The sequence below is a fragment of the Haemorhous mexicanus genome, chromosome 1 (genome assembly GCF_027477595.1).
Source record: "Haemorhous mexicanus isolate bHaeMex1 chromosome 1, bHaeMex1.pri, whole genome shotgun sequence".
Lineage (NCBI taxonomy): Eukaryota > Metazoa > Chordata > Aves > Passeriformes > Fringillidae > Haemorhous > Haemorhous mexicanus.
In genome coordinates, this window is record NC_082341.1 from 18,005,441 (window position 1) to 18,030,202 (window position 24,762).

At 41.1% G+C, this 24,762-nt stretch overlaps 1 protein-coding gene and 2 long non-coding RNA genes across 3 annotated transcripts; 1 reads left to right on the forward strand and 2 right to left on the reverse strand.

Moving 5' to 3' along the window:
• Nucleotides 1-9,001: 9,001 nt before the first annotated feature.
• On the reverse strand, nucleotides 9,002-11,634 carry OTUD1 (OTU deubiquitinase 1). The gene has a single exon (XM_059841817.1). The coding sequence runs from the start codon at nucleotides 11,495-11,497 to the stop codon at nucleotides 10,205-10,207; it is 1,293 nt and encodes a 430-aa protein (XP_059697800.1). The 5' UTR covers nucleotides 11,498-11,634; the 3' UTR covers nucleotides 9,002-10,204.
• A 365-nt stretch (nucleotides 11,635-11,999) lies between these two features.
• LOC132325032 (uncharacterized) lies at nucleotides 12,000-21,954 on the reverse strand. Its single transcript, XR_009485819.1, has 2 exons — nucleotides 21,591-21,954; nucleotides 12,000-12,336 (listed from the first exon to the last, which is right to left on the reverse strand). It is a non-coding gene; the product is annotated as an uncharacterized LOC132325032 (long non-coding RNA).
• Nucleotides 21,955-22,072: 118 nt separating this feature from the next.
• LOC132339475 (uncharacterized) lies at nucleotides 22,073-23,004 on the forward strand. The gene is made up of 2 exons (XR_009489654.1): nucleotides 22,073-22,173; nucleotides 22,770-23,004. It is a non-coding gene; the product is annotated as an uncharacterized LOC132339475 (long non-coding RNA).
• The last annotated feature ends 1,758 nt before the right edge of the window (nucleotides 23,005-24,762 follow it).

Consider the following 24,762-nt stretch of genomic DNA (forward strand, 5'->3'; position numbering starts at 1 on the left):
ATGACCAATAAAAAAAAAGGCTTGCTGTTAATAAGAAGTGTTGCAATGTTCTCTTGAAAAACAGCTGTCACTCTGTGACTCAGGGGCTTTAGATCCAGCATTACTAGGACACGTGCTGTGAAAAGCCCCTGGGAGTGATGGATGCTGCAAGGGAGAGAGGAGAGGCACTGGGATCAGACAACAGGGAGAGGTTGGCAGAAGGACTGGGAGAAGGGGCTGAGAGGGTGTTGTGGTTTCACACCAGCAGCAGCTGAGTACCACACAGCCATTCGCTCACTCCCCCGCCAGCAGGATGTGGGAGAGAATCGGAAGAGTAGAAGTGAGAAAACTCGTGGGTTGATATAAAGACAGTTTTATAGGAAAAGCAGAAGCCCTACATGCAAGCAAAGCAAAACAGGGAATTAATTCACTGCTTCCCATGGGCAGGCAGGAGTTCAGCCATCTCCAGGAGAGCAGGGCCCTGTCACGTGTAATGGTGGCTTGGGAAAACAAACATCGTCACTCCAAACGTCCACCCCTTCACCCTTCCTGCCCCCACTTTGTACACTGAGAGTGATGTTCTATGGTATGGGATTCTATAATTCTGTAGTATCTCTGGTCACTTGGGGTCACCTGTCCCAGCTGGATCTCCTCCCAGCTTCCCAAGCAACCCCAGCTCCCTCCCTAGTGTGGCAGCACAAGAAGTACAAAAGGCCTTGATGCTGTGCAAGCACTGCTCTCCAATAACAAATATCTCTATAATACAAACCTTGTTCTCAGTACAAACCTAAAACACAGCCCCATATGAGTCACTCTGAAGAAAATTAACTCTATCCCAGCCAAAAGAGCACAAACAGTAAAAGCAAAGTTAGAGGTAATGCAGCAGGAGGAGGTGGGAATACAAACTGGTGGGACAGTGACAGCCCTGCCTGGGACAATGGGCAGTGAAAGACACATTTTTTACTAAGCCAGAGCAAGAAAATAATTTTTGCATGTGCATTGGGGCTGCATTTTGACCTTTCAAGTTTTCACATGATTTTTAGAACAGTTAAATTCCTCCTAAATCTTCAGGGTAAGGTGGGGGGGCAGGGGGGGAACACCCAAAAAACCCCAACACCCTAACAGAACCAAGTTTGCATGTTTCACAGAAATATGACTGTGAAACATCCATTATTTTAAACCACCCTTCTGCACTCTGCAGTTGTAGTGTAGGTGGGAGGTGATAATTCAGATCTTTGAGTCCCAAGAGCTGGCAAAGCAGGCAAGTCATATTAGCTTGGGGCTGGAAAGCAGCTGTTATGTAATTCCCTCTCATCTCCACCAGAACTGCTGAGAAGTGGTTTATGTTATTTACAACTGCTATAACATTTTCCTGCTTGCAGTCGCCATGGCTTCCTATTAAAAAGCAATTTCGTTATATATGGAAGTTTTATATACAATATAGTATTTTTAACTCTCTTCCAGGGCTACATATTCCTCATACAATTATTGCAGCTCGATATTGCAAGACTGTTCCATGGCAGCTATGCACCAAGTAATACCTTCAAACCAAGTCTATAGAGTTAAATCTTTAAAAACTGACCTATGCTTCCAAGTGTTGACACTTGTCAGAGTGCCCAGGACCCTGTGCATGCACTGGGGAGAGAGCAAAACAACCCTGGGACTAAGGAACCTACTCACCTCCTTCAGAGACCTGCTCTTTCCCTCTACCTAACAGGCACCATTCTGTGATGCTGCTGGCCCTGCCGAGCTCGATGGCATCTCTGCACAGCACTGTGTTCTGCAGAGCAAACATTCCCCAAAGGACTAGCACAGCAATTTTCCTTCTTCATCTCACTGGGCAGCATAGAAGGAAGAAAAATTAAAAATGGCATTTCAAACATGGCACAGGTGATGATTGACTTTCCATACAGCTGTAGCTATTACATTCTCCCTTTCAAAGATTTTCTTTCAAGAATCTGAGTAAACAGACTCCTCATATAATTCTTCATCTGCAATAACTAGAGGCAAGGGCTGATCTTTCAGGAAGGTGACAGAGTTCAGGATTTTGCTGGGATGAACTTGCCCAGCAGCACAGCAGCAAAGAGCTCAAATAAGCTCCATACTCATTTTTCTCCTGAAGAAATTAAATCTGGAAATATACAATAAAGTGCATAAGAACATGAAATGTCATGTTTTTATAACATCCTAGTCACATATTTCCCATTCAGAATTCCCTTACTATTTATCAAAGTGAACCCAGCTATAAACACTTACTTTAAAAGCCTATAAAGGTGAAATTAATACTCCTTTACAAACATACTTTTCACAGCTCTGTGCTTGAATTACACCACAGAGGTTGTAAAACTGAAAATAACACATAAATCATGTTTTATCAAATGAAAATTTCTACAATACCTTTTGGACTTCCAAGAAACAAGATCTCTGTTCATATGTAATCTCAAGGTAAGAAAAGGAAATATGAAAAAGTAAATAAATGAATAAAAAGTTAGTTTAACTGACTTGGCACAGATTTGGTTGGGTTTTTTTTTTTTTTTGTGAGAACTTCTGAATGAACAGAGATAGAACTGATCCCACGTTCTAGTGGTGTACAATTCCTTTTTCCTCACACTCCTTCATACTAGACAGGAGTGATATAAGACACCAATGGGATATGATGGAGCACAGGATTCTCTACACAGAGACAGTACCTGCCTCTTGTCTGCCTCCTCTATCAATATTGAGTGACCCAGAGAGAAATGATACTGCTGCTGGCTGGCAAGAGCTTAATCCAGAGAGCACTGAGATAAAGCTCAAAGGCTTGAGGAAGCACCAAAAGTCTTAGCAGAGATTAACTCAATCCCTTGACTGAAGTAGAGCATCGACTATTACCTACTAGGTCTCCAGGGTAGAATCCCAGCTGGTAGAATGATTTCCTGGAGATGTTACAGCTGAGGCCACGGCCAAGGTTCATGTTATATAACCTGTCTCTGTGACAATGGTTCCTTACAAACACAGCCTACCCAGAGCAGCTTCCCTTGGCTTTTTGGTTGTAAAAGTTTCCATTCTTTTGGGATTCTGTTTGCCATTTCTGTGTGGGGATTTTTTTAGGTTTTGTTTGTTTCAAATTGTCACAATCTCAGCGTGACAATAAGGAGTTTTGAAGATCATATCCCAACAGCCCCCTTTGCAATAACATATTTGGTGAATATCTTATTATTTCTCTGCAGATGCTTCTTTAATTTACCTAACAGATCCCAGTGGTTCCCATATTTATCCATTTTGGAACATTTTTCTCTGGATAGAGCTAAAGAAGGAGAAGAATCTGCTTACATAAATGCCATCAAAGAACTGAATTTTTTATTGTTTGGTATAATTTCTAGCAATTTCAGGTGTTGCATAGCCTCTTCAGGGCCAGTGCTGTAAAATATTAACTGAAAATGGAAATCTACCAGGAATCCCATTCACATGAATGGTTCACAGGAATTACCTTGAGTATATCCAAAAGGACAGCTACCTAATTGACAAAACACCCATAAATATTTACTTCCTGATAAGTAAGATAATGCGCATGCAAAAAAATTTTAAAAACTAAGAGCAAAATAACTAAATGGAGATTAAGTTTTCAGATACCTTTAAAGCTTGTGCTGTTATAATGCTGCTTCCCATCCAAGTCCCAGTGGGACTGCAGCTTTGCTGAGCCAAATACAGTAGGTTTGGCAGATTTTTAGCCAACTGTTTATTCATCACTTTTATGGGTATTAATCTGAAGTTAAAAACTTATTCTACATGTATTCAACTTACTAGTTCAGGGAGAACACAGGTGACATGCACAAATATTCTTTACCTGAAGCCAGAGCTCTCTTTCACTGGATATTGGAATGGTGGGAGATAAATGGGGAAAATAAAGCAATTACTTCTAAAAGCAAAACATTATTTTCTTTCCAATCTAGCAGTATTAGCCTCTCGTGTAGCAAAGAGATCCTGAGTGTAGCAAAAATGCAACTTGTTGTGAGATAACATTATTACTTAATTAAGAAATAATAAATTCAAGTGCATTAAAGGTTTTACATCAACAGTCACAACGCTGATCTATAAGCTGCCATAACCATCTTCCACAGCAAAACAAGTCCTTTCAGAACCACTTCATTTTGGGCACCACCTTTCCCTTGATTATATATAAACAGCAAAAGAGCTGTCAACTCCTAAACTCACTCAAATGTCCTATTTAATTAGGTTTTGGTTTACAGCATAACTACTTTCTAAGGTTAATCCTGAAAAGGCATTATTCATGAAAATCAACAAAAATAGCCACAAAAAGAAAATTTAAAATTGCAGAAGTTTGCAGAAGTAATAGGAATTGTGTTAGTAATTACTGAGACAATAAATTAACTACTGCTATTGCAGTGGAGCTGAAGTTTATCAGGAAAGCAAACAAATCATATAAACACGTTAGTCGACTGCTTAATTGCTTGATCATATATCAATCTTTAAGTCATATGGAAGACAGGCAATTTAGATATAAAACATACTAGTTTTGTTTATTTACAAAGGGAGTACATTTTGACCACGGGCTCTCCCTAAAAAAATCAAAAGAAGCTCAGCTGGAGTTCCAACGACCATTTTATTTCTAAAAGCAGACTTCTAAATTTGAGTACAGCATCAGCAATGGGAAGAAATAGTGCACTTAGTGATATTGGGTTAAATTGACAGACTTTGCCAAATTCCAAATCACATCCAGAGATCTGAAATCATTATTTTCTTGCCTAGATATTAGTTAGATTCAGCTGTTAGTTAAACAGCTGAAAAATGAAGTTTTACAGACAGCAAAAATAGAAGTTTTGTGCAGGAAAAATGCTGGATCCTTGTACCTGTGAAAATAATATGGTTTTGCTAATGTAATTATGGATTACTTTTAAAAAAATAGGTATTTCAGCATACTTCAGCATCTGACTCTCAAAAATCTGTTAACATGCTTTATGTGGTTTTTAAAATTACATTGACCTTTGCAAACCATTTTGATGTTAACCATGCTTTAAGTCTTTGAAATTCAGTAATAGAAGTTCACAGGCAAGAAAAGCGCCATGTCTTTGCCCATGAAATCCCTCTCATTTTTTAGTGAGTGTTGCATCCCTTCCTTCATCTGCAGCCCCCAAAAGCTGGACAGTGCAGGAACTCCATAACTAGACCCCAAGGAGCAGCAGCAATGATCCTGAAGCTGCCACCAGACCAACAACACAGCGAGCCAGGATCTGCCTGCTGGGGACGTGGGTGAAGAAGGGAGATGAAAGGGTAGAAGGCAGCCTGGGCTCCTTCACAGCCAGATCCCAGCTCCAAATTTCCTCCTACAATTGCCTTCTTCCATGCAGATGCCACTCTGTGCTCAGCTTAACTGTGCTCCAGGGCTGAAGGTTCAAACACTATTCACCAACCATGCCTTGTAAGAACTCAGTAGTTTGTTTCCTACAACTTCCAGTAAAACTTCAATGAAATAAAATAAGGATAAAAGCATAATGGTTTAAAAATGCACACTAAAAATGCAGGAAATGCCATTTTTTAAGATCACACAAGAAAGATGAGTTCAACCCTGTGTACATGCATCATGCTATTACAAATGCACACTTACCTTTTCTCCAGAGAAGCTTGATCTTACTCAGTAATTAGGACAAATTTATGAGAAGATGGAGTAATAACCACTCATGCCACAGAAACCTGGAACATGACAGTGGTTTATTTCCATTGATTTGCAGTCTGAATACGGTGTATGGGTTTCCTTGTAGAAACAGATTTTAAATACTAACTCCAGAAAAAAATGGCTGAAGAACAATATATTACTGCATTGCTGTATCTTTTTATCCATTAACAGTATAAACTTGTTATAAAAAAGACCGATTAAAAATTAAAACTGAACAGGAAATATGAAAGCCACTTTTCTTTTTCAACTGAAACACACATGTACATGTTACAAATCAGCCTGTACGTTAGTAAAAATTCAAAGTTTAAAATTTTTGCTTCTTTAAAAAGTTCTGATGACTACACAATTGCATTTGGCAGACCTGATGTCTTTTCAAACAGTTACTCACTATCTCACTGTATGCCGTGTATTTTCACACAACCATGCAATTCTGAAATGAGACAATCTTTTCAACAATGAGGCTCGGGAATTTTTTTCATTTCACACCATTTTGCACCAACATCCTGGGAACACTTATCACTGCATATCAATAAACTGTTGAATAAATAGAAAAGAGTATAAGCAAATTATAAGCAAAAACCAGCTATTGCCTGGTACTTGTCTCTGTTGTGAAATATCTGTCATCATTTTCTGCTTGAATTCAGAAGCTATGCATGAGCACACTGACAAATCACTAAAACAAAATTGAAATATTACTCTCAAAAATCCTACCAAGTAATTCTAACATCACAAAAGCAAAAGCAGACAGTAGAAATCTTTGTATTCAGGTGATTTTGTACAGGTATAAGAAGTACTGAAACACACCTTTATTTACAAGTGGACTTAATGTAAAATATTTATCTTTTACACATGTAATGTATCAGCCAAATACAACAGGACAGATAAACCACAGTAGCTGGCATTAGACAACTTCTATGTGCCCTAAGAAAGTTACTAAGCACAAAGTGTCATCCACTTAACTTTCTGAAGAGAAAGCCCTTGGCTGAAATGGAAAACAGTGATGCTTACATAAATCTTACCTTTCCTACCTGCCCATCACCCTTATTTTGGGATTCCCTCATTGCAAACCAATTCAGTTCTTGCAAATTTTGCTTCATGTAACAAAGTCTGTTCAACACACATGTCAATTTTAACATATCCCTTGCACATTTAGTGACAGAATGTCATGGTCTTGGCAACCTAAGGAACTCCTGAAATGCAGCATCCAACATGTCAACTAATTCACAGCTGTGCTATAAAATTCAAGCAAAGATGGCACCACAAAGCTTATGCTCCCACCAACTGAAGTGCACATTAGCTTAGTTTAGAATTAAAGCATTTTCTACTGATTTATAGAACCATACAAGTGCCATGTCGAAAATCAAGCTTTTTCTGACTTATTGTCAATAATAAAAAGTCTGTTGACAAAAGTCCCCAGACAGGTCTAAGGATTAGTTGGGTTATGTAAGTGATTAGCCAAGGTTAAAATAATTGGGCACTGAAATTATGATCCAGGACAATGTCTGTCCTTCCCTTGTTGCTGGAATTGTTGAACAGAGGACAGTAAATAAAAACTTGCATCTACCTCTGCTTTTGCTGGGGGCAAGAATAGTGTTACAAGCAGTTTTGTAAAGCTCTGTCCACATTAGGATCACTGCTTCCATAAAATTTGTCCACAAAACTGCCTCTACTGTTCAAACAAGTCACCACTAGCTTGGTGAACCTAGTGTCTCAGCTGAACTTTAAACACTACAGCTATTAAAAAAAACACCACTTTCCACATGTCCAAGACATCTGAAATGCCATTTTTGTAATTTCCTTTTAGAAAGAGTACGTAATTCAAGCTGCAAAAACAAGTGCCTTGTTACACGCTTCATCAATACACCCTCCATGTCTCTGCAAACTAGTTCAACAAGTAACCTAGTTTTTTTCAAATTCCTTAAAGTTCTCTGCATGCCCCTGTGACTCATGCAGTAGATTAATTGCTGAGGAACCCTGTGGGAACCTATCCCATGGTCCTGCATGGTTGGTTTTTAACACTGCTTTGTTTATTTGTGATATTTTAGTATCATTTTTATCACACAGAGTGAACACTATGCTGTACCAATCCTTTAATGCTTAGCTTACTGAGCATTTCTAAGGTTTGTGTTGCAAAACACAAACAAAATTTGTGATCACAATTCATGATACAGCCAAAAATTGCAATTTTAGAAGACTTAAAATAAATGCATTTAGGATTTTTTTAAGTTTGGGATAGTCACAACTTTGAATGAATTAATCACATCCAACCCAAAACCTAAGCAGCCTGGATAAAATGTTATTAATCAGTCAACACATCACTGATATTTAGTGATGCAGTATTAATACCTTCACTTTTAGAGTCATGTAAGTGGCCATTTTCCCCATAAACTACCTCTGCTCCTTACGAACACATCCATGACTGCATCTTTGCCGTGCTCTCTCCTCAAAACTCAGCTTTCCAAAGATTCATGGGTTAAGCAGTAGTGGACTAGAGAGACTGGGGTTTTTCCACCACTGTTTGCACCCTAAAGAAAAAGCACAAGTGGGTGTAAAGAGAACAGGAAAAATATTGTATTTACCAATATTTTGAAAATACCATAATATTTAAATCTACTCTGTACCTCATAAACTAGTAACAAAACATATACATCAATCCTGCAGCTCTTTATCATCACACGTGGTCAACTAATGCTGATGCATTTCAGTTACTTTTTAATTGTAACTTTACCCCAGAACCCTTCTGTTGTTTAAGGATGAAGCCTTTTACTATTTTGAGATCAGGGACTGATTTGTTAACGCATTTTAACAACTTGCAAGGCATTTCCATCTTGCGAGGGGAGTAGAAAGCTGCATCTTCCTATGACTTTACTTCTATTTGAGTGACAAGAGGGTGCCAAGGCATCACTACTGACAGGACAAATCTCAAGCAAATTTGGGTCTAACTACAGAATGGAGGTTCCCAAAGACCAATGTCCAAGCCCAAGTGTGCACAATCCAGCAAAGAGCTGGCTCACCACCAACCCTGGTGTCACCAGCTTATGAACTGTGCTTGAGAACTCTTCTTCTAAGGCACATTATTAGAGAAAATTCTTTCTCATGGGCAAACAGATCTACTAAGATCTCTTGCAGTAAGAAAATAATTACAGATATTCAATTGTCTTAAAATGCTTGCATTTCTTTCTTTCACATATTGACAGACACCAGAATTATCAGTGGTTCACATATATAAAGTACCATACCCCTTCTTCCCACCTCTTAATAGGAGAGACTAAGGCAGAGAAGCTAAATAAAAGGTCCTGTGAACCCACCCACAATTCTTCCCCACACCAGGAATGCACAGAGCACAGGTAAAATTATATTCTTTATTCATTCCATTTTAGCTGTGAAGATTCCTATTATACAAATACAGTATAAATTCCAAAATCACAATATATTACAAAATAAAAAAGTACAAACTGCATTACTTAATAAATATATCTAACAAGTTAATCAGATAGTAGAAGAGACAGAATCCAGATTGGAGACATTAAAATGTTTGACCCAGCAAACCATACAAACCTCAATTTAAGTATTTTTTTTCTTTTAAACCATAACATAGAATACCATTCCCGACTTCTTGATTAGAAAATAAAGTCACGTGAATAAAATGTTGTGATCAGATAATGACTTGTTGGTGAAACATCAGTGCCAAAAAAGAAGCAGGGCTTATACTAAAGACACCAAAACCCCAGAAACAATAACACAAACACTGAGGTGCAGCCAAGGCAATTACTGCCAAAGCAGGAGACTATTATCTAGTCACAACATTCTATTGCAAGTTAATGTGTGTTATTATAGATAAATAATATAAATGGAGCAGAGAGTGAGCCAACCAGGCAACAAGAGGCCAGTTTACTCAAAACAGTAATTAAAAACAGAAGAGTCAATTGCTCCCTGCTCTGTTCACGTGTAGCTGCATTCCAACTGGCTCAAAGGACCTGTTCTGTGCTCCAGGCAGAGAAAGCAACTGTTCCTAAAAGCAGTCTGTTCTCACTTTGCCACACTTTTACAAAAGCCATTATTTTTAATTTTGCAAGAAAATACCCACAATATTTTCATTAACTAGGGGGGTCAGTTTGACATCAACTTCATTTGGTAAAAATATAAGGTTTATGGGTAAAAAACACAGCAAAAAATAGCTGTTACATCATAAGCCTTATTTACAAAAACTGTTTACAAACGTTTTTGGCTGTACAGCTGAAAGCCAGATACTAATGTAAGATGTAGAAGATGGAGGTAACAGTTTAAAAATAGTGTGCAAAAAATACATTCTTATAGAAAATAGACAGTAAGGAGGGGAGACACAAACATACACAGAGAAATCTGCTTGCAAAGAACCCGAGGCTAAGTTTTTACAACAGAATATTACAACTACGTCTGTATTTATCCCCCGCAACCTACAGTCTTTCTCCATCTGGGGTGCTGCTGCTTCATTAAGGATTAAGGCATCACCATCACAGCCAGCACACCTCTCTGTCAGTCCCTGCAGCAAAGCTCCCGGCCCGGGCGGTCTCATGAGCAGGCATTCTGCTCTATGTACATCTTGGACAAGGACACCGCCATGGACTTGGCCAGCTCCTCATCCCGCCTGCGCTGTACCTGAGTCTGTCTGCACCACGCCTCGTACTCTGGGTTGGGGCACACGCGGTCCAGCACAGCATCGTAGTGCCCATTGCTAAGCCAGCTCAGCCAGATACTGGGCCGTGTCGGGTCCTCGGGCCCCAGGTAGTGAACCATAGTGGAAACGGTGGGGCTCTCGGGCCGGCCGCCCGTGGTGAGGTGGATGTTCACGTTCAGCATCTGCCCCATGGCCAGCAGCTCCGGGTAGCCGGCCCAGGCCCCGTCCTGGGCGGCGCCGATGAGGAACTCTCCCACGTCGCCCTCGATGATGGGGTTGAAGTGGTCCAGGTGGTCGGCGATGTAGTGCACGGTCTGCTCGCGGAGCTCGCCGTGCAGCCGCTGGTCCCCGTACACCGCCTTGCAGACGGCGCGGTACAGGCAGTTCCCGTCGGGGATGATGTGGAAGCGGAATCGGCCCTTCTGCCGCAGGTACTTGTCCTGCTTCTCCACCTCGGCCAGGTACAGCGCCAGCTTCTCGCTGCGCTCCGCTCTGCCGCCGGGTCCCCGCCGCACGTCGGGCCCCGCCGCCTCCTCCTCCTCGCCGTGCGCGGGGCCGCCGGGCTGCGCGGGCCCCCCGCTCCGCTCTGCGGGGCCGCAGCCGGGGACCAGCCCGGGCTGGGCTCCGGCGGCCGCCGCCTGCAGCGCCTGGCAGTGCTCGCTGAGCCGCAGGCTGCGGTTGCTGGGCTCCTCGGCGGCGGCCTCGCCGTCGCCCCCGGCCTGCCGCACGCTCTCCAGGATGCCCTCCAGCCAGGCGCGGCTGCGCGGCGAGCCCGGCACCAGCTCTCCGGCGGCATCGGCGCGCTGCACGATGCGGATGGGCACGATCCGCTCCAGCGGCCGCCGGCGGCTGACGGTGACCTGCGCGCAGGAGCTGAACTGCGGGCCGCCCGCCGGCCGCCCGGCCGGGCCCGCCGCGGGGCCGCTCGGCATCACCTCCAGGCAGGACGAGAAGGCGGGCATGGCGGCGGCGCTGCTGCTACCCCCCGCGGGAACGAAGCTGTCCTTGCCGGAGCTCTCGGCGGCCGCGTTCGGGCCCGCGGCGTCGGCGGCGCTCGGTGCCTCCGCGGCGGAGGGTCCCGGCGACAAGGAGACCTTGAAGACGGCGGCGGAGCTCGGCGAAGCCGCGGCGGCTGCTGCGGTGGCGGCCGCCGGGTAGTGGGTGATCACGGAGCTGTAGAGCTGCATCCTCGGCTCCCCGCGGGCGGCGCTTTATAGGCGGCGCCGCCGTCGGAGCTGGGGCGGGGAGCGGCAGCGGGGGCCGCGCTGGGGCTGCCGAGGAGGATGAACCGCCCGGGTAAAAATAAACAAGGGCATCACCGCCCGCCCCGCCCCGGCCGGGCCCTGCGGCCGCAGCAATTCCGACTGCGCCACCGGCCCGGCCCCCCCGCGGGCTCCGGCCCTTCTGGAAGCTGCGGGAGCGCGGGAGGGGGCGGGGCTGCCCGGGACGTCAGCGAGCGCCGCCCCTGCCCCGGCCTGCGTGCGCTCGGTGTCACGGTCGCTAATCTGCAGCTCGGCTCCGATAGTATTCTTTATATCCACTCGGGTTTGGACAGCCCCACGCGCGAGCTGTTGTTTGTCCACCTGCAGTCCCACTCTGGGACATGCAGTGCATGCATACACAGGTGTGAGATAGAAACCAGCAAATATTAAGAGGAGACACACGAGTGAAATAAGGGTCTCATCAAGATCATTGATAATTGATTTATTAATGCCGGTAGCACTTTAAAATTAAGCCATGTCTTCTAGCCTTAGCTGCAGTATAAATAAAGTCATAAAGCCTTTGTCCAGGGACGATGATAAGATCTGTACACTCTCCGTTTTGATTGTGTTCTGTCAGGCACGCTGACCCAGAAACACCAGTTTGTACTATGATCAAATGCTAACACAGTCATTGCTAAAAAAATGGGGGGAAATATATTGACATATGGAAGTTCAGAGTGATACTTAAAAACAGTTCTGGATTCTATCCCACAGCCTCAAGTATCTTCAGGAAAGTTGTAGTAGTCCAAGCAGATTGTAGAACTCTAAAAACAAACAAACAGAAAACCCTTTATTTGGATATTCTGAAAAGTTTCTTTTCCTCATTCTATTTACATTATTTAAAAAGACAGAGTAAGAGGATCAGTTGCAATATACTGCAATGTCCAAAATAATTCTCTTTGGAGTCTTGGCTGTATTTTGTATCAATGTTTAGGGATATACTTCCTATCTTCCCTCTCTGCAGTTATTTCCAGGGTTACCAGTAACACAATATGGAATTTCATTCTCTTTACATGGAAAACATATTATGACTCACTCAGCTAAATTGCATGTTGGGGAAAAAATGCTCAACCACTTCATACAAAGTACAGTGGATATTTACAGGAAAAGATTTCACATACATCTTTTTTATTCTAGATAAAACACAGCAGTTTATTGCATGCAATATTGGGAACCTTTTAATGAAAATTTACAGACTAAATACATATCCAAAATTTTTGCCTTCGAAACTGAAATGTAAGAAGTATATGAGATATGAATCAAAGTCCCAATGTCCTCAGTTACCTGACAGAGCCAGCCAAAAATTTGATATCTTTAGAACAAATGGTGATGGGCCTTATCCAGGAGCATTTCTGGCAGCCTGTTTGAGTGGGATAAGATATTACAACTGTTCTGAAATTACAGAGTGACTCTTGTATTTCAGAATGTTCAGAACTTTGTTTTAAATATAGTTTGTGAGCCCAGTCAGTAAGTCTTTATTTCTGGACTAATCATTACTTAGACAGGAATATATATTGACCAAATAGCAGTAAATTGAAATCTTTCCTCCTTGAAATGGAGGCTTGGAGCAAAGGAAAGATTCCCGTCTAGTTTTTTTTCTAAGTCAAAACTTGACAATGTCTATTTCTAAGTTAACATGTATATGTTTATATATATACTCATAGGAGAATTAATGTAAAACTACTTCCTAGTGGGTTTAAAATATGCCAGTTGTTCTTCATTGTGTGTTTGGTCATTTATAAAGATGTATAATGTGTATTACTTAATGTTCATCACTTAATGCTTTTGCTACTTTTGTTTTGGTTTTTTCCAGAAAAGCTATCTGTAGTTCGGTTTAGTGAATGCTCTGTCTGCTAGTAAATGTCAGAGCCGAGTACAGGATGGTGCTTTAAAGTCTTCAATAGTCTGGTAACAGAGAGAGGGGAGGGAGAGGCAGCTCTTTCTCTTAGAGAATAGTAAATGGATGCTGCAGAATAAGAGCACTTCTGGCAGGAGCAAGTGCTGCATTTTGAATGCTCAGTACTGCAAATTTCTTTCTTCTAGGATATTATAGAAACTCCTACTAAGGACTGTTCTGCTTCTCCAAAACCATAGGTTATTTGGAACAGTGGTACATTAATGGATGGGCAGCTGTTTAATTCTGATTGTTCGTTATAATGAGGTATGACTTGAAGTTTGTGGTGCTTCATTTGAGGAGAGAAACAGATTTTTGTATGCCCAAATTACCTCTGTACTAGTATTCTGATGCTCTAATGCAACATATTCTGGATAAGAAAACTTGTTTATCTGAACAGAAATCCAAGGAATATCCTGAAATACATGCTAACTATGCTAGCAGGTTTTTATAATGGTAGCAGATAGATTGTTCTGTTTTGCACTTTTTGCTCATATAGTGTGCTCTTCTCACTTTCCAAACACCCTTAGTGCTTGTGAGGCCACGACCTGTAGGCAAAAGTGGACAGAAGTTGGAAATACAGGAGTATTCTGGAAGTAATCAATACGTGGGTTGTGTTTTAGCTGGGTCATAATAAAGCAAAATTTAGATTTTCCTTGGAATTTACAGCAGTTCTATATGTAGCTGAAAGAAACGTTAAAGACCTATATTCTGGTAGTAAAAGGCACTAAAGGCAGCAGAACCATGTGCCCCTGGCTTTTATAGAGACTATTGCATTAAAGGCATTCAAATAGTTCTTTGAAATTTCTGTTTCACCAGAACTGTACTCATAGCACTTGATCATTCCAGGTCCTGCACCTGGTGGTGGATGTCCCTCCATGGAAGTGTTCAAGGCCAGGTTGGATGGAGTTTTGAACAACCTGGTCTAGCAGAAGGTGAACAGGAGTTAGATGATCTGTGAGATTCCTTCCAATCCAGGCCATTCTATGACATACAATGTCTTTCCTAAATGTTCAGTTAAAATGCACATAATAAGCTTACTAATAACATTAAAATACAATCAAGATCTGTTGCTAGGAAACTGAGAGACAAAACAAACATTGTAACCACTGCCTTGATGTTAATAGTATACTACTTTTGATATCTTTATTATGTCCTGTGTGAAGTAAATGGAAAGAGAAGCTCACCTTGGTGTGTTTTACCTGTGTTGTTATTAAGTACTGTCAGTGTAATGTAACCAACATTTTTCATAACTGAGCAGCCAGAGTTAGTCACACGTACTTGGCCTGAGGGGAATCCAGTCTCTGGATGACCAATGACAAAAATCCCATGGAGCCTCTGCCACACAAGCATCTCATGGTTAGCCTTCAACTCTCAAACTAGGAGTTACCAGGAATCAGCACTTCCTAAAGGTCATTTTCTTAGATATCTGACAGGTTTTAACAATAACATCCTAAACCATGGTCTACACCAGGGAGTAATCATAGATTGGCCTGGATTGGAAGGAATCTCACAGATCATCTAACTCCTGTTCACCTTCTGCTAGACCAGGTTGTTCAAAACTCCATCCAACCTGGCCTTGAACACTTCCATGGAGGGACATCCACCACCACCACCAGGTGCAGGACCTGGAATGATCAAGTGCTATGAGTACAGTTCTGGTGAAACAGAAATTTCAAAGAACTATTTGAATGCCTTTAATGCAATAGTCTCTATAAAAGCCAGGGGCACATGGTTCTGCTGCCTTTAGTGCCTTTTACTACCAGAATATAGGTCTTTAACGTTTCTTTCAGCTACATATAGAACTGCTGTAAATTCCAAGGAAAATCTAAATTTTGCTTTATTATGACCCAGCTAAAACACAACCCACGTATTGATTACTTCCAGAATACTCCTGTATTTCCAACTTCTGTCCACTTTTGCCTACAGGTCGTGGCCTCACAAGCACTAAGGGTGTTTGGAAAGTGAGAAGAGCACACTATGGGTATGCCCTTCACTGTTTTCCCCAGAGTAATATTCCTGAGCTTTTGATTCACTCATTTCAGGGTAATGTCCAGTCCTTTGCTCTTACAGAATAGATCTCAAAACAAGCTCTGCAGTTATAAAGCATAAACATCTCCCGTGGTTAAAGTTTCTCTTGACATTACTGTTATCACTGGTTACCCTGCACATTCCAGGAATACTTTAAATTGTTTAGAAGGCAAACCACAATCACAAAAACAGCTGTGGAACAACAGTGGTATTCACTGACGTAAAATGAAATGCATGAGAGTAGAACTAATTTTAACTTTAATGTGTAGTAGATACATGATTGACATAAGAGAAACAAATTAATTACATCACCAGGAACATTTGCTAGTGAAGAAAGAAGCTGGCTAAAATGATGTCGTGAATTACACTGAACAAGCATTTCCATTGCTTCTTTTTTGTTTTGTTTTCACTTTGTTTTTGTTTGTGCTGACATAGCAGCCCTTCAGATAAAGATATTTCTGACTGAGTATTTAATAAATTAATAACTTTTTGTATGTAACTGGAAGATGAAATGTTGAAGTGGTATACCATCTGAAGTGGTATACCAAGGAAAAAATTTGTAAATTATTAGAAAAGAGAAAAATATATCAAGAAACTTTCTAATACAGGGAAGAAATGCATATACATTTCAACTAGAAGGAACATACTGACAAAACATCAATTTCATCCTCTGTTGCCTGCAGATTATCATATCTATTATATCATATCAAATCAATAATTTCTTTCATAAAATTACCAGGTAACTTATTTGGGGTATGGTCAGTAACTCTATAAAGCAGTCACAGGGCAACAGAACTGCCAAAAGAACAAATTCTGCCCTTTCCTGTTCCCAGTGTCTTTTTTTTACTCCTGATACCACCTGCTTTGTGATGCCTAAGTGTTAGTAATAACTAAAGTACCTAGTGTATTTCACCCTAAATGCTACCATAAAAAGGAGGAAAACTGTATCCACACTTCCACTGAGGTGTGAAAATGTTGCATCAAACAGGGGTTATGTCTTAGAGAGCTTTGCCTCACAATTGGTTGCTCAGCTTCTGCATATATTAAAATTTTATTCACAGTAGGGGTGCACTAGGCATTAGAGATGCAACCAGTGCTATGACATCATGTGGCAGGAGTTTGTGGAAAAAGGGCTGTTGGTGATAAATATAGACATTTGCTCATGTCTCAAGGGCTCAGCTTGTATCCCAGTTGATAAGTGAGTCTCTAAATGTGAGTGATGACGCAGATCAAGCCTCACATTTCTGCTCAGAAGTGTAGATGGCAGTTGCAGTGATCATCGTGCAGAGGGCCTTAAGGTGATACCAGGAAAAAAAAGGGGGGGTGGGAATCAACAATGCTGTTTCCTCTGAAAAAGAAATGTTAACGTGGTAATAATGTTACATACACAAACTTTATAATGTGTATGATGTTTAGAAAGGATATCTTCTCTATTTTTATAAACCTGACGAGATATATAAGTGTTCACAATGTCTACTTTTTGTCAGTTACAGGAAATCAGTCACCTTCTATCCCTTTCATGTTGTTTAATGGCAATTTGGGGTCAAGGAAAGTAGATACTTTGGCTAAGACTAAGAGCAGAACACAGTTCTGACCAGGACTGTGAAGGAGGTAGGGGAAATGGGCAATACAGAAATACCAGAAGCAGGAAATCACCACTCACAATTACAGGAAATATTATTAATAGCTTAATCTTGATAAAAACTGGAAGCATAAAATAACTGTGGTAAAAAAGAAGGTGCAATACTGCCTGCTCTTGAAGTGAAAAAATGCTCCTGTGAGGTAGCAAGCAGCCAGCACTACCATGTGTGGCCTCACTGTTTGGAAACAGACTGATTCCATGGGAAGTGTCATCCCCTCTATCCTCCACAACCTTGCAGTGCACACCTTTCCCTGCCTTTCTGCCATCAATAAACAGCAAAAGGAGGAATCATCATTTTGCAGCTAGAAGCGAGTGTCACAGAAAACATTTCATCATTCATGCTTTGAGAGTCACAGAAGAGCAGGTAATTACATTTACCAGCTTTGTTGTTCCCCTGCCAAGTCCTTCCTGTGGGAAAGGGCTGTGGTTATATGCTACAGAACCAGCTCAGCAACTCATGTCAAATCCCTGATGAAATGCAGGGAGAGAGCTTACCTCATCACAATTAAAAACCTGCTCTGTTTCCATTTATGTAGCACAGAGCTAACTGTTATGGCAAGGTTGGATCACAGCTATTTAACTCCACTGTCTTAACATGAAAAAATAACACAGGTAGAGCCATTAGAGAGGAGGGATGACATCAATTCATCCTGACTGATGTCATAGTCTGAGTAAATAACCAAAACTTTCCTTAACATAGTTTACCATATCTAAGTGTACAATATGGATTTTTTTTTTTCTGATCTGAATTTTAAAAGTTCTAATATAACAAGAGATAATTTTAAAAAAGTATTTATAACAATGAGCCTGAATCTGAAATATTTTTCACTTGAAGAAATCAGGGACAGATACTCTCCAGCTTGTAGGTTTATACTGGTAACTCAAATCAGAATGGAATGTTTATCTAGCCTGAAATATAAATTAGTGTTCCTGAGGCTTCCAGTGAATAGCTACAGAAATTTTAAAATAAGACTTTAGCAATTTAAGAGTTTCAGTATTTATTCTAGTGTAATGGAAGGATTAACACTGTTGCAAAGAAGAAATAGTTATTAAAGTGACATTATCCATACATGAAAATAAACATTCTTCAAGTTATGATTTATAGGTAAGCACAATTTTATGAATATTAAGCATTAATCAATTAGTAATTCAGATTTAGAATCCCAAATACAGTCAGCTTACTATATCAGACCTGGACATAGAGGGTTTTGTGCATGTCTATCTGAATTTGATATAAAGTCACTATAAGAAATTTAGTATATCTAATCTTGCAGTATCTAAATAAAAGTTTCTGATACTGCATGGTATGAGTCATAACCAATCCAATTAAGACAGGGATTAAAACAAGAAACAAAAGATGATGATGGAGAGAGACAACTAAAAATGATTTTAATGTTACACTGAAATAAACTTGCTAGTGGAGTACTTCAAAGATCCATCTTGAGACTGACTTTAATATTTTCAGTAATTACACCAGCACTAGCTGTGCTAATGACTTAAAGCCTGAGAGCTGAGCAGCATTTAAAGAAGATTTTTAAAATGTCATATGGGAAACATCTGAAGACTAGAGACAGAATTGCTTATGTGACTATCTGAAATTCAACAGTGCAAAATGAAAGGGCATCCACCTGGTGGCAGGTCAGTATTTCCATTATTAGCATAATCTCAGCTGTGGGAAACCAGCAGGCCAGAAGACCCACAAATGCTATACAGAGGCAGAATCACTGTATTTTCTGATGTGATGTAACTTTCAAAAGGAAAAATAGGATCCTAGAACACAGCAAGTGAGTACATATACAAAATAAATATTTCTTTAAGAAAGGACTTGTGAAACTTTATCTGGAATACTGTAGACATTTCTGTTCATTGTTGCTTAAGGATGTTGACTGCAAGGAGAGCAAGGGGGAATTAGAATGATCAGGGCACCAGTGTTTGTCTAACAAGAGGAGACAACTGCTCTTGGCTTGCATTACCTAACAGGTTGCATTACCTAAGGTTGAGAAGGGACCCCTAAAAATACATCACAGATTAAATACTAGGGAGCAAGGAGAGCTCCCTTGGTTAAAGGTAATGTTGGCCAAAAAGAAATGGATACGAACTGGCAAGGGAGAAATTTAGTCCTGACTCACAGCCTCGGCTTTCAGATATGACATAACTGCAAATAGTTTTATGAAAGGACGCTGGTAACAAAACACTTGCAGCAGCATGGTGAAACCAGGGTGGCCTATCAATGTGAGGACCATTCTAGTTTAATTATAACAGAGGACTATAGCTTGGTAAAGACTTTGATCTTAATGTGCAATCAAGTCTTATTCCATTTCTTTGTTCTATTATGTCTGTTTCCTGGTTTGCTTTTTTTTGCTGGGTTTTTTGTGGTGCCACAGTGTTCCCTGCACAGAAAGCAGAATCCCCAGCCAGTGAAACACTTACACTTCTGGAGAGATGGGACACAAACCAGAGGCAAGTAGGATCTCATTTTCAAAGACTGAAAGTAAAGTCACTTTGCAAGGTTAAAAGCAGTATTTGATAAGGCTATAAATACTATTCTTTTAGATTTGGCATCAGCACCATTCCAAATCCATTTTCAACAGCTTCTAACTGGGTTAAAATTATCATAAAATTCATTTCAGGGAATTTGGAGAATGAAGATTATAAACAAACAGCTTTTGATTATTATCTAAGAGAATCAATAGCTGTCCTTGCCCAGGCTCGAGAGCAAAGACGTTTCTAAATAAACAAGATTATTATGAGTGCAGTAGGTAATTAGGGTGTGCAGCATTGAGTTACTTAACATAAAAACATTAGTTAGAATAGTTAGATCAACAGTAATCAAAAACAAGAAAAGAACTAACAGTGTTAGTCATAATATATCATAAACAAAGTGTTGAGTTTTTCAGTTCATAAATACATGTGAATCTTCTGATCAGAACTTCTAATGGATAAAACTTGCTCCTTTCATATGTATCAAAGCAATATATGGGATAAATAAATAAGTTTGCCTAATCTGTCATCTGATTCCTATATGTCATAAAAACTTTGATGTAATCTTTGGCAGTTTTTCCCCAGTACATTTGCAATGTTTCAAATGGCTAATTAGATTTTTTTCCCAAACCAAACTGCACTCTTCCCTATATTATTAGTGTTGATATGTGACCTAAAAGACAGGCTTTACAAATGGTCTTTTGAAGCCAAGTAATAAATTCTGCCATTCACTCAATTACCTTTATTTTTCTACCAAAGAAAACCTCTGAGAAGAATTACAAGTATCAATTTAAACCATTACTCAGCATGTCTGATTTAATGATGCAATCTCCCTTTTATATCCATTTAAGTAACATCTGTCAATGTACTCATGATTTATCTCTTGCACTATATGTAACTTCTTAAATTTCTCTTTTTTACTATTAGAATAGAGATCACTTGTTTATCCCTTTTTCAACTTGAGCTAGAAGTGAAAAAAATCTAGCATTTAATTGTATGTTGGCAGTTTGTATCACTTTCCATCTTCTGTACTTGAAATGAGGTAATGCCCAGAGCTTGCAGAAAAGGTACAATTACTTAAATTATTTTCATTCTTGAAAATAAAGGCACATTTTTTTCTTAAAGGCATATGATTCCCTAGCACTTCTGTGGACTCACAGAACTTGAAATGGTTTTTATTCATCTAATCATGGTGAGTTATGAGCCATAAAGATTATGTGTCACATTGAACAGTTATTGAACTAGCAAAATTCAACTCCATTAGAAGAAATCATCCTGTTTAAAACTCCTTACAGTATCTATAAGTAATTATTTTCTTCTATATTTATAGAGTTGTGCTATGTTGATATTTGAAATTAAATATTTGACATCTCTCTAGGTATAATCTGAGTTCAAAAAAGTTTAAGGAATTTTTAATGCAGATGCTAATAGCTATTGAGGTCAAAGAGCACTAGCTCTCAAACTCACATTAATACCTTTATCTTTTTTTTCAGTTGTCCATACTTTCTGACTGACTTCTATCAAGGGAGAGCTATGAGAAAATTATGCCTAGCTCTGGGCCATCATACTATTGTCTCCTAACTACACAAAAACTAGAATTTTGAAGTCTAGGTTCATTTATTGCAAAGAAAGAAAACTGGCCATTCATAATGGCTTATACTCTTGTCCGTACCACCCTCCTCCAGCCTGCAGCCATTAACTGCCCAGATTTTTTTCTTCTTCTTCCTTCAGAATCTAAACCACTAGGTTCTGAAGGAAGAAGAATTTCTTCCACATTTTCTTCTTATTCTTATACAGCTTTAAAAATCCATCTAAACTCCATCTACCTCTCTGTGCCCCAGTCTGTAAGCAGAGGTGAGAAGTTCAGGACGGTGGGTGTGTAGTGGGAGATATTGCATGGGTGCCCGTGATGTGCAGCATTGTCTGAGCCATGTCATCGTGTGGGGACAATGTTTCCTGACCTCGCTTACCTGAGTGCATGAACTCTCATCAGACGCTCTCCCGTGAGGATCTAACCACTGATATTCACAACTTAACAGCACTTTTATCTTAAATAGGAAGCGTCCAGTTGGACAGATGCTCCAACAGCGTGTAGGCTGGCTTAAGAGGGGGAAGAGGCTACGGAATGAGATTAATGGGGATCAAATGAGAAGAGCATTTAGAAGGGAGTGAGGGTATTTGCGGAGCAACAGGTGTCGGGTAGCAAACAAGAGAAGCGGGTTCTGCCTCTGGGGAGACGGACCCGTTTTCTCCGCTCGGGGACGCTGTGCGGGCTGCACCAGCCCGGACGGGCTCTGCCCGCGGCCGCCCAGGGCAGCCGGGCCCCGGCGCAGCGCGGAGGCCGCGGGACGGGCCCGGCCGACGGCCCCGGGAAGCGGCGGGGCCGGGCCCGAGCCCAGCGCCCGGCGCCGCCCGCCGCGGGTCGCACGTCACTTCCGGCCTGCCCGGCGGGGCCGTGAGGGCTCGGCCGCGCTCCGGGGCCGTCCCGCCGGCATCTACAGCTGCGGGGCCACGGCGGCTCCCGGGCCCTCTCCCGAGACACCGCTGACGCCGGTAACGGGACCCGGCCTTCTTTTTCCTAGCTCTGGTCACAGCCTTCCCTCAGGCATCCACCTGCTCCGGCGGGGGCTCCTCCACGGACTGCAGGTGGATCTCTGCATCCCTGTGTGCCTCCACAGTCTCCAGGGGAATCTTTGTATCCCTGTGTGCCTCCACGGGCTGCAGGGGAATCTCTGCATCCCTGTGTGCCTCCATGGGCTGCAGGGGAATCTCTGCATCCCTGTGTGCCTCCACGGGCTGCAGGGGAATCTCTGCATCCCTGTGTGCCTCCACGGGCTGCAGGCGAATCTCTGCATCCCTGTGTGCCTCCACGGGCTGCAGGCGAATCTCTGCATCCCTGTGTGCCTCCATGGGCTGCAGGGGGATCTCTGCATCCCTGTGTGCCTCCACGGGCTGCAGGGGAATCTCTGCATCCCTGTGTGCCTCCACGGGCTGGCTGCAGGGGAATCTCCAGTCAGGCTGGAGCACCTCATCCCCCTCTGTCTTCACTGACCTTGGTGTCTGCAGAGGTGTTGCTCTCACATATTCTGACTCTTCTCCGAGCACAATCACATTTGCACAATAACTTTTTTTCTTCTTTCTCTTACCAGGTAAGAGAGGTGCTGCCACCATTTCTGATGGGCTCAGCCCTGGCCAGCATAGTTCCTGAAGCCAGCTGGAATTGACTCCATGGGACGTGGAGGAAGCCTCTGGCAATTTCCCACAGCAAATGGGGAAATTTGCTGTGGGAAATTCCCCTGTAGCCCCCTACTACCAAAACCTGGCCATGCAAACCCATTACCCCGTCTATCCTCGAAAATAATTCAAATGAAATTATAAAAGAAATACAGGCACAGTCTTTGAATTTCCATTACTAACAGAAGATCGATTAGTAATGCAATTACTCTAACATTGTAAGTGATTTTTTTGAATCTTTTAGGTTTTGTATCCCTTGCATTTCAGGTGACTTAAAAATAGGATATTACAGCACTGATCATGCTACATAAACAGTTTCCAAAGAAATACCAGAATAAAGGAGCTACCTATTGCTATGCAAACTTTAGTCAACATAAGTTAGGAAAGTATCATAACAGAGTTTTTCTTATACTATGAAAAATACTTCTGTCACTGTCATCTCTGTAACCCTTAAGGAATCTGTTTTGGCTTTTCTTCTGTTTTCATAAACCTATTTCAGCTAAATTATATATATCTGTGTTTTCAAAATAGATTAATATGCAAGTATTAATACCTTAATTAGAGACTGGATTACTTTGCTATCTGAGTCAGAGCAAACTACACAGGAGTTTGCAAGACTTTAAGTACAAAAAAGATAAGTAAAAATTCTGAAAGATTGGAGTAGTGGCTAAAAGCGTGGAAATAAACACAGGCCTGTCAGTTCCATTGACACTTGCCCAGTGTGAGCTACAAGTTTGACTTAGCTGATCTCAAACATCTAAGGAGAATAAATTAAATCACGTACAAAAGCAAATTGGAAAGAAGATACAAATAATACAATCTGTGCTTGCCTTGTTCAGTTATGTGTATTGTAAGCAGTGTGTCACTGAAATGTAAAGCTTAGACTTGGGAGAAGAGGGTGCAGTCCTAAAGGAGGCTCAGTGCAGTCTGCTCAACCGAAGTGCCTTAGGAATTTGTGCGGGAAGACGGTGCCTCTAGAGACCTGCAGAGGGAGATGTGTGTCTCCAAAACGAGGGGTTTCCAGCTGTGCCTTTACTGAGGAAGAAATTGCTCAGGAAATAGGAAGTTGTCTAGGGTTATAAAATAATTATGCTCACAAAATTCCTAGAAAGAATAAGCTTTTCTTTTTAGTTCTCTGTGGTATACAGAGATACAAACTAAAATGAAATGCTTATTTTTAGAAGCAGTATCTCATTCTACCTCTAATCCCTGAAAGACTCCAGTGTATTTTGCTCATCTGAGCCAGGGGCAAGCAGAATGTATTTCCTTTAACCCTTCACCTGTTCTTTGCTAAAATGCTCAATGCTAAAATTCAATTCTTTTCATCAAGAAACACATTGCAGGGTGTTGAATTAGGATTTTCAAACAAGCTTTGGCCGCTTACTGAGCTTACATTTTGATGCCTGTATTAATACATGTGTGGGTCTCATTTGCAGATTCTGACTAGTTACCATCTGGCAGATACATGAGTGTTCCTAAGTTAGTTATTTTTTGAGAAAGCTGAATATTCTTTCTGCATAAATATTCTCTGCCTGTCAAATAGTGAGTCCAAGTATCTTCGAAATATGCAGTACTGAAGGTTTGGAGGGGGAGTCTTTAGTTTAACAGAGAACACTTTGTACACCAGTATATATTTGTATTTGTGTTTATATTGAGGGTCAGGTCTCAAGCTTTCCTTGCATGAGACTAAATAGATATATGTTCCATTTTGTATATCATATCTTCCATTTCATGAGTTACAGTTTTCTTAGTGTTAGTTTTAAATTTTTGTCATCCCCCAGACTGATGCAATGGAGCAATGCTTACAACAAGCGTTAAAAAGATGTCATTGATACAACTGACATGGCAATATATGTTCATTTGGGCTCATTTTTATAATTTATTCTGCAAAAGCAAATTACAGTTTTC

Coding starts and splice junctions, on each gene's coding strand:
- OTUD1 (XM_059841817.1), bottom strand. CDS start 11,497: ATGCAGCTCTACAGCTCCGTGATCACCCACTACCCGGCGGCCGCCACC.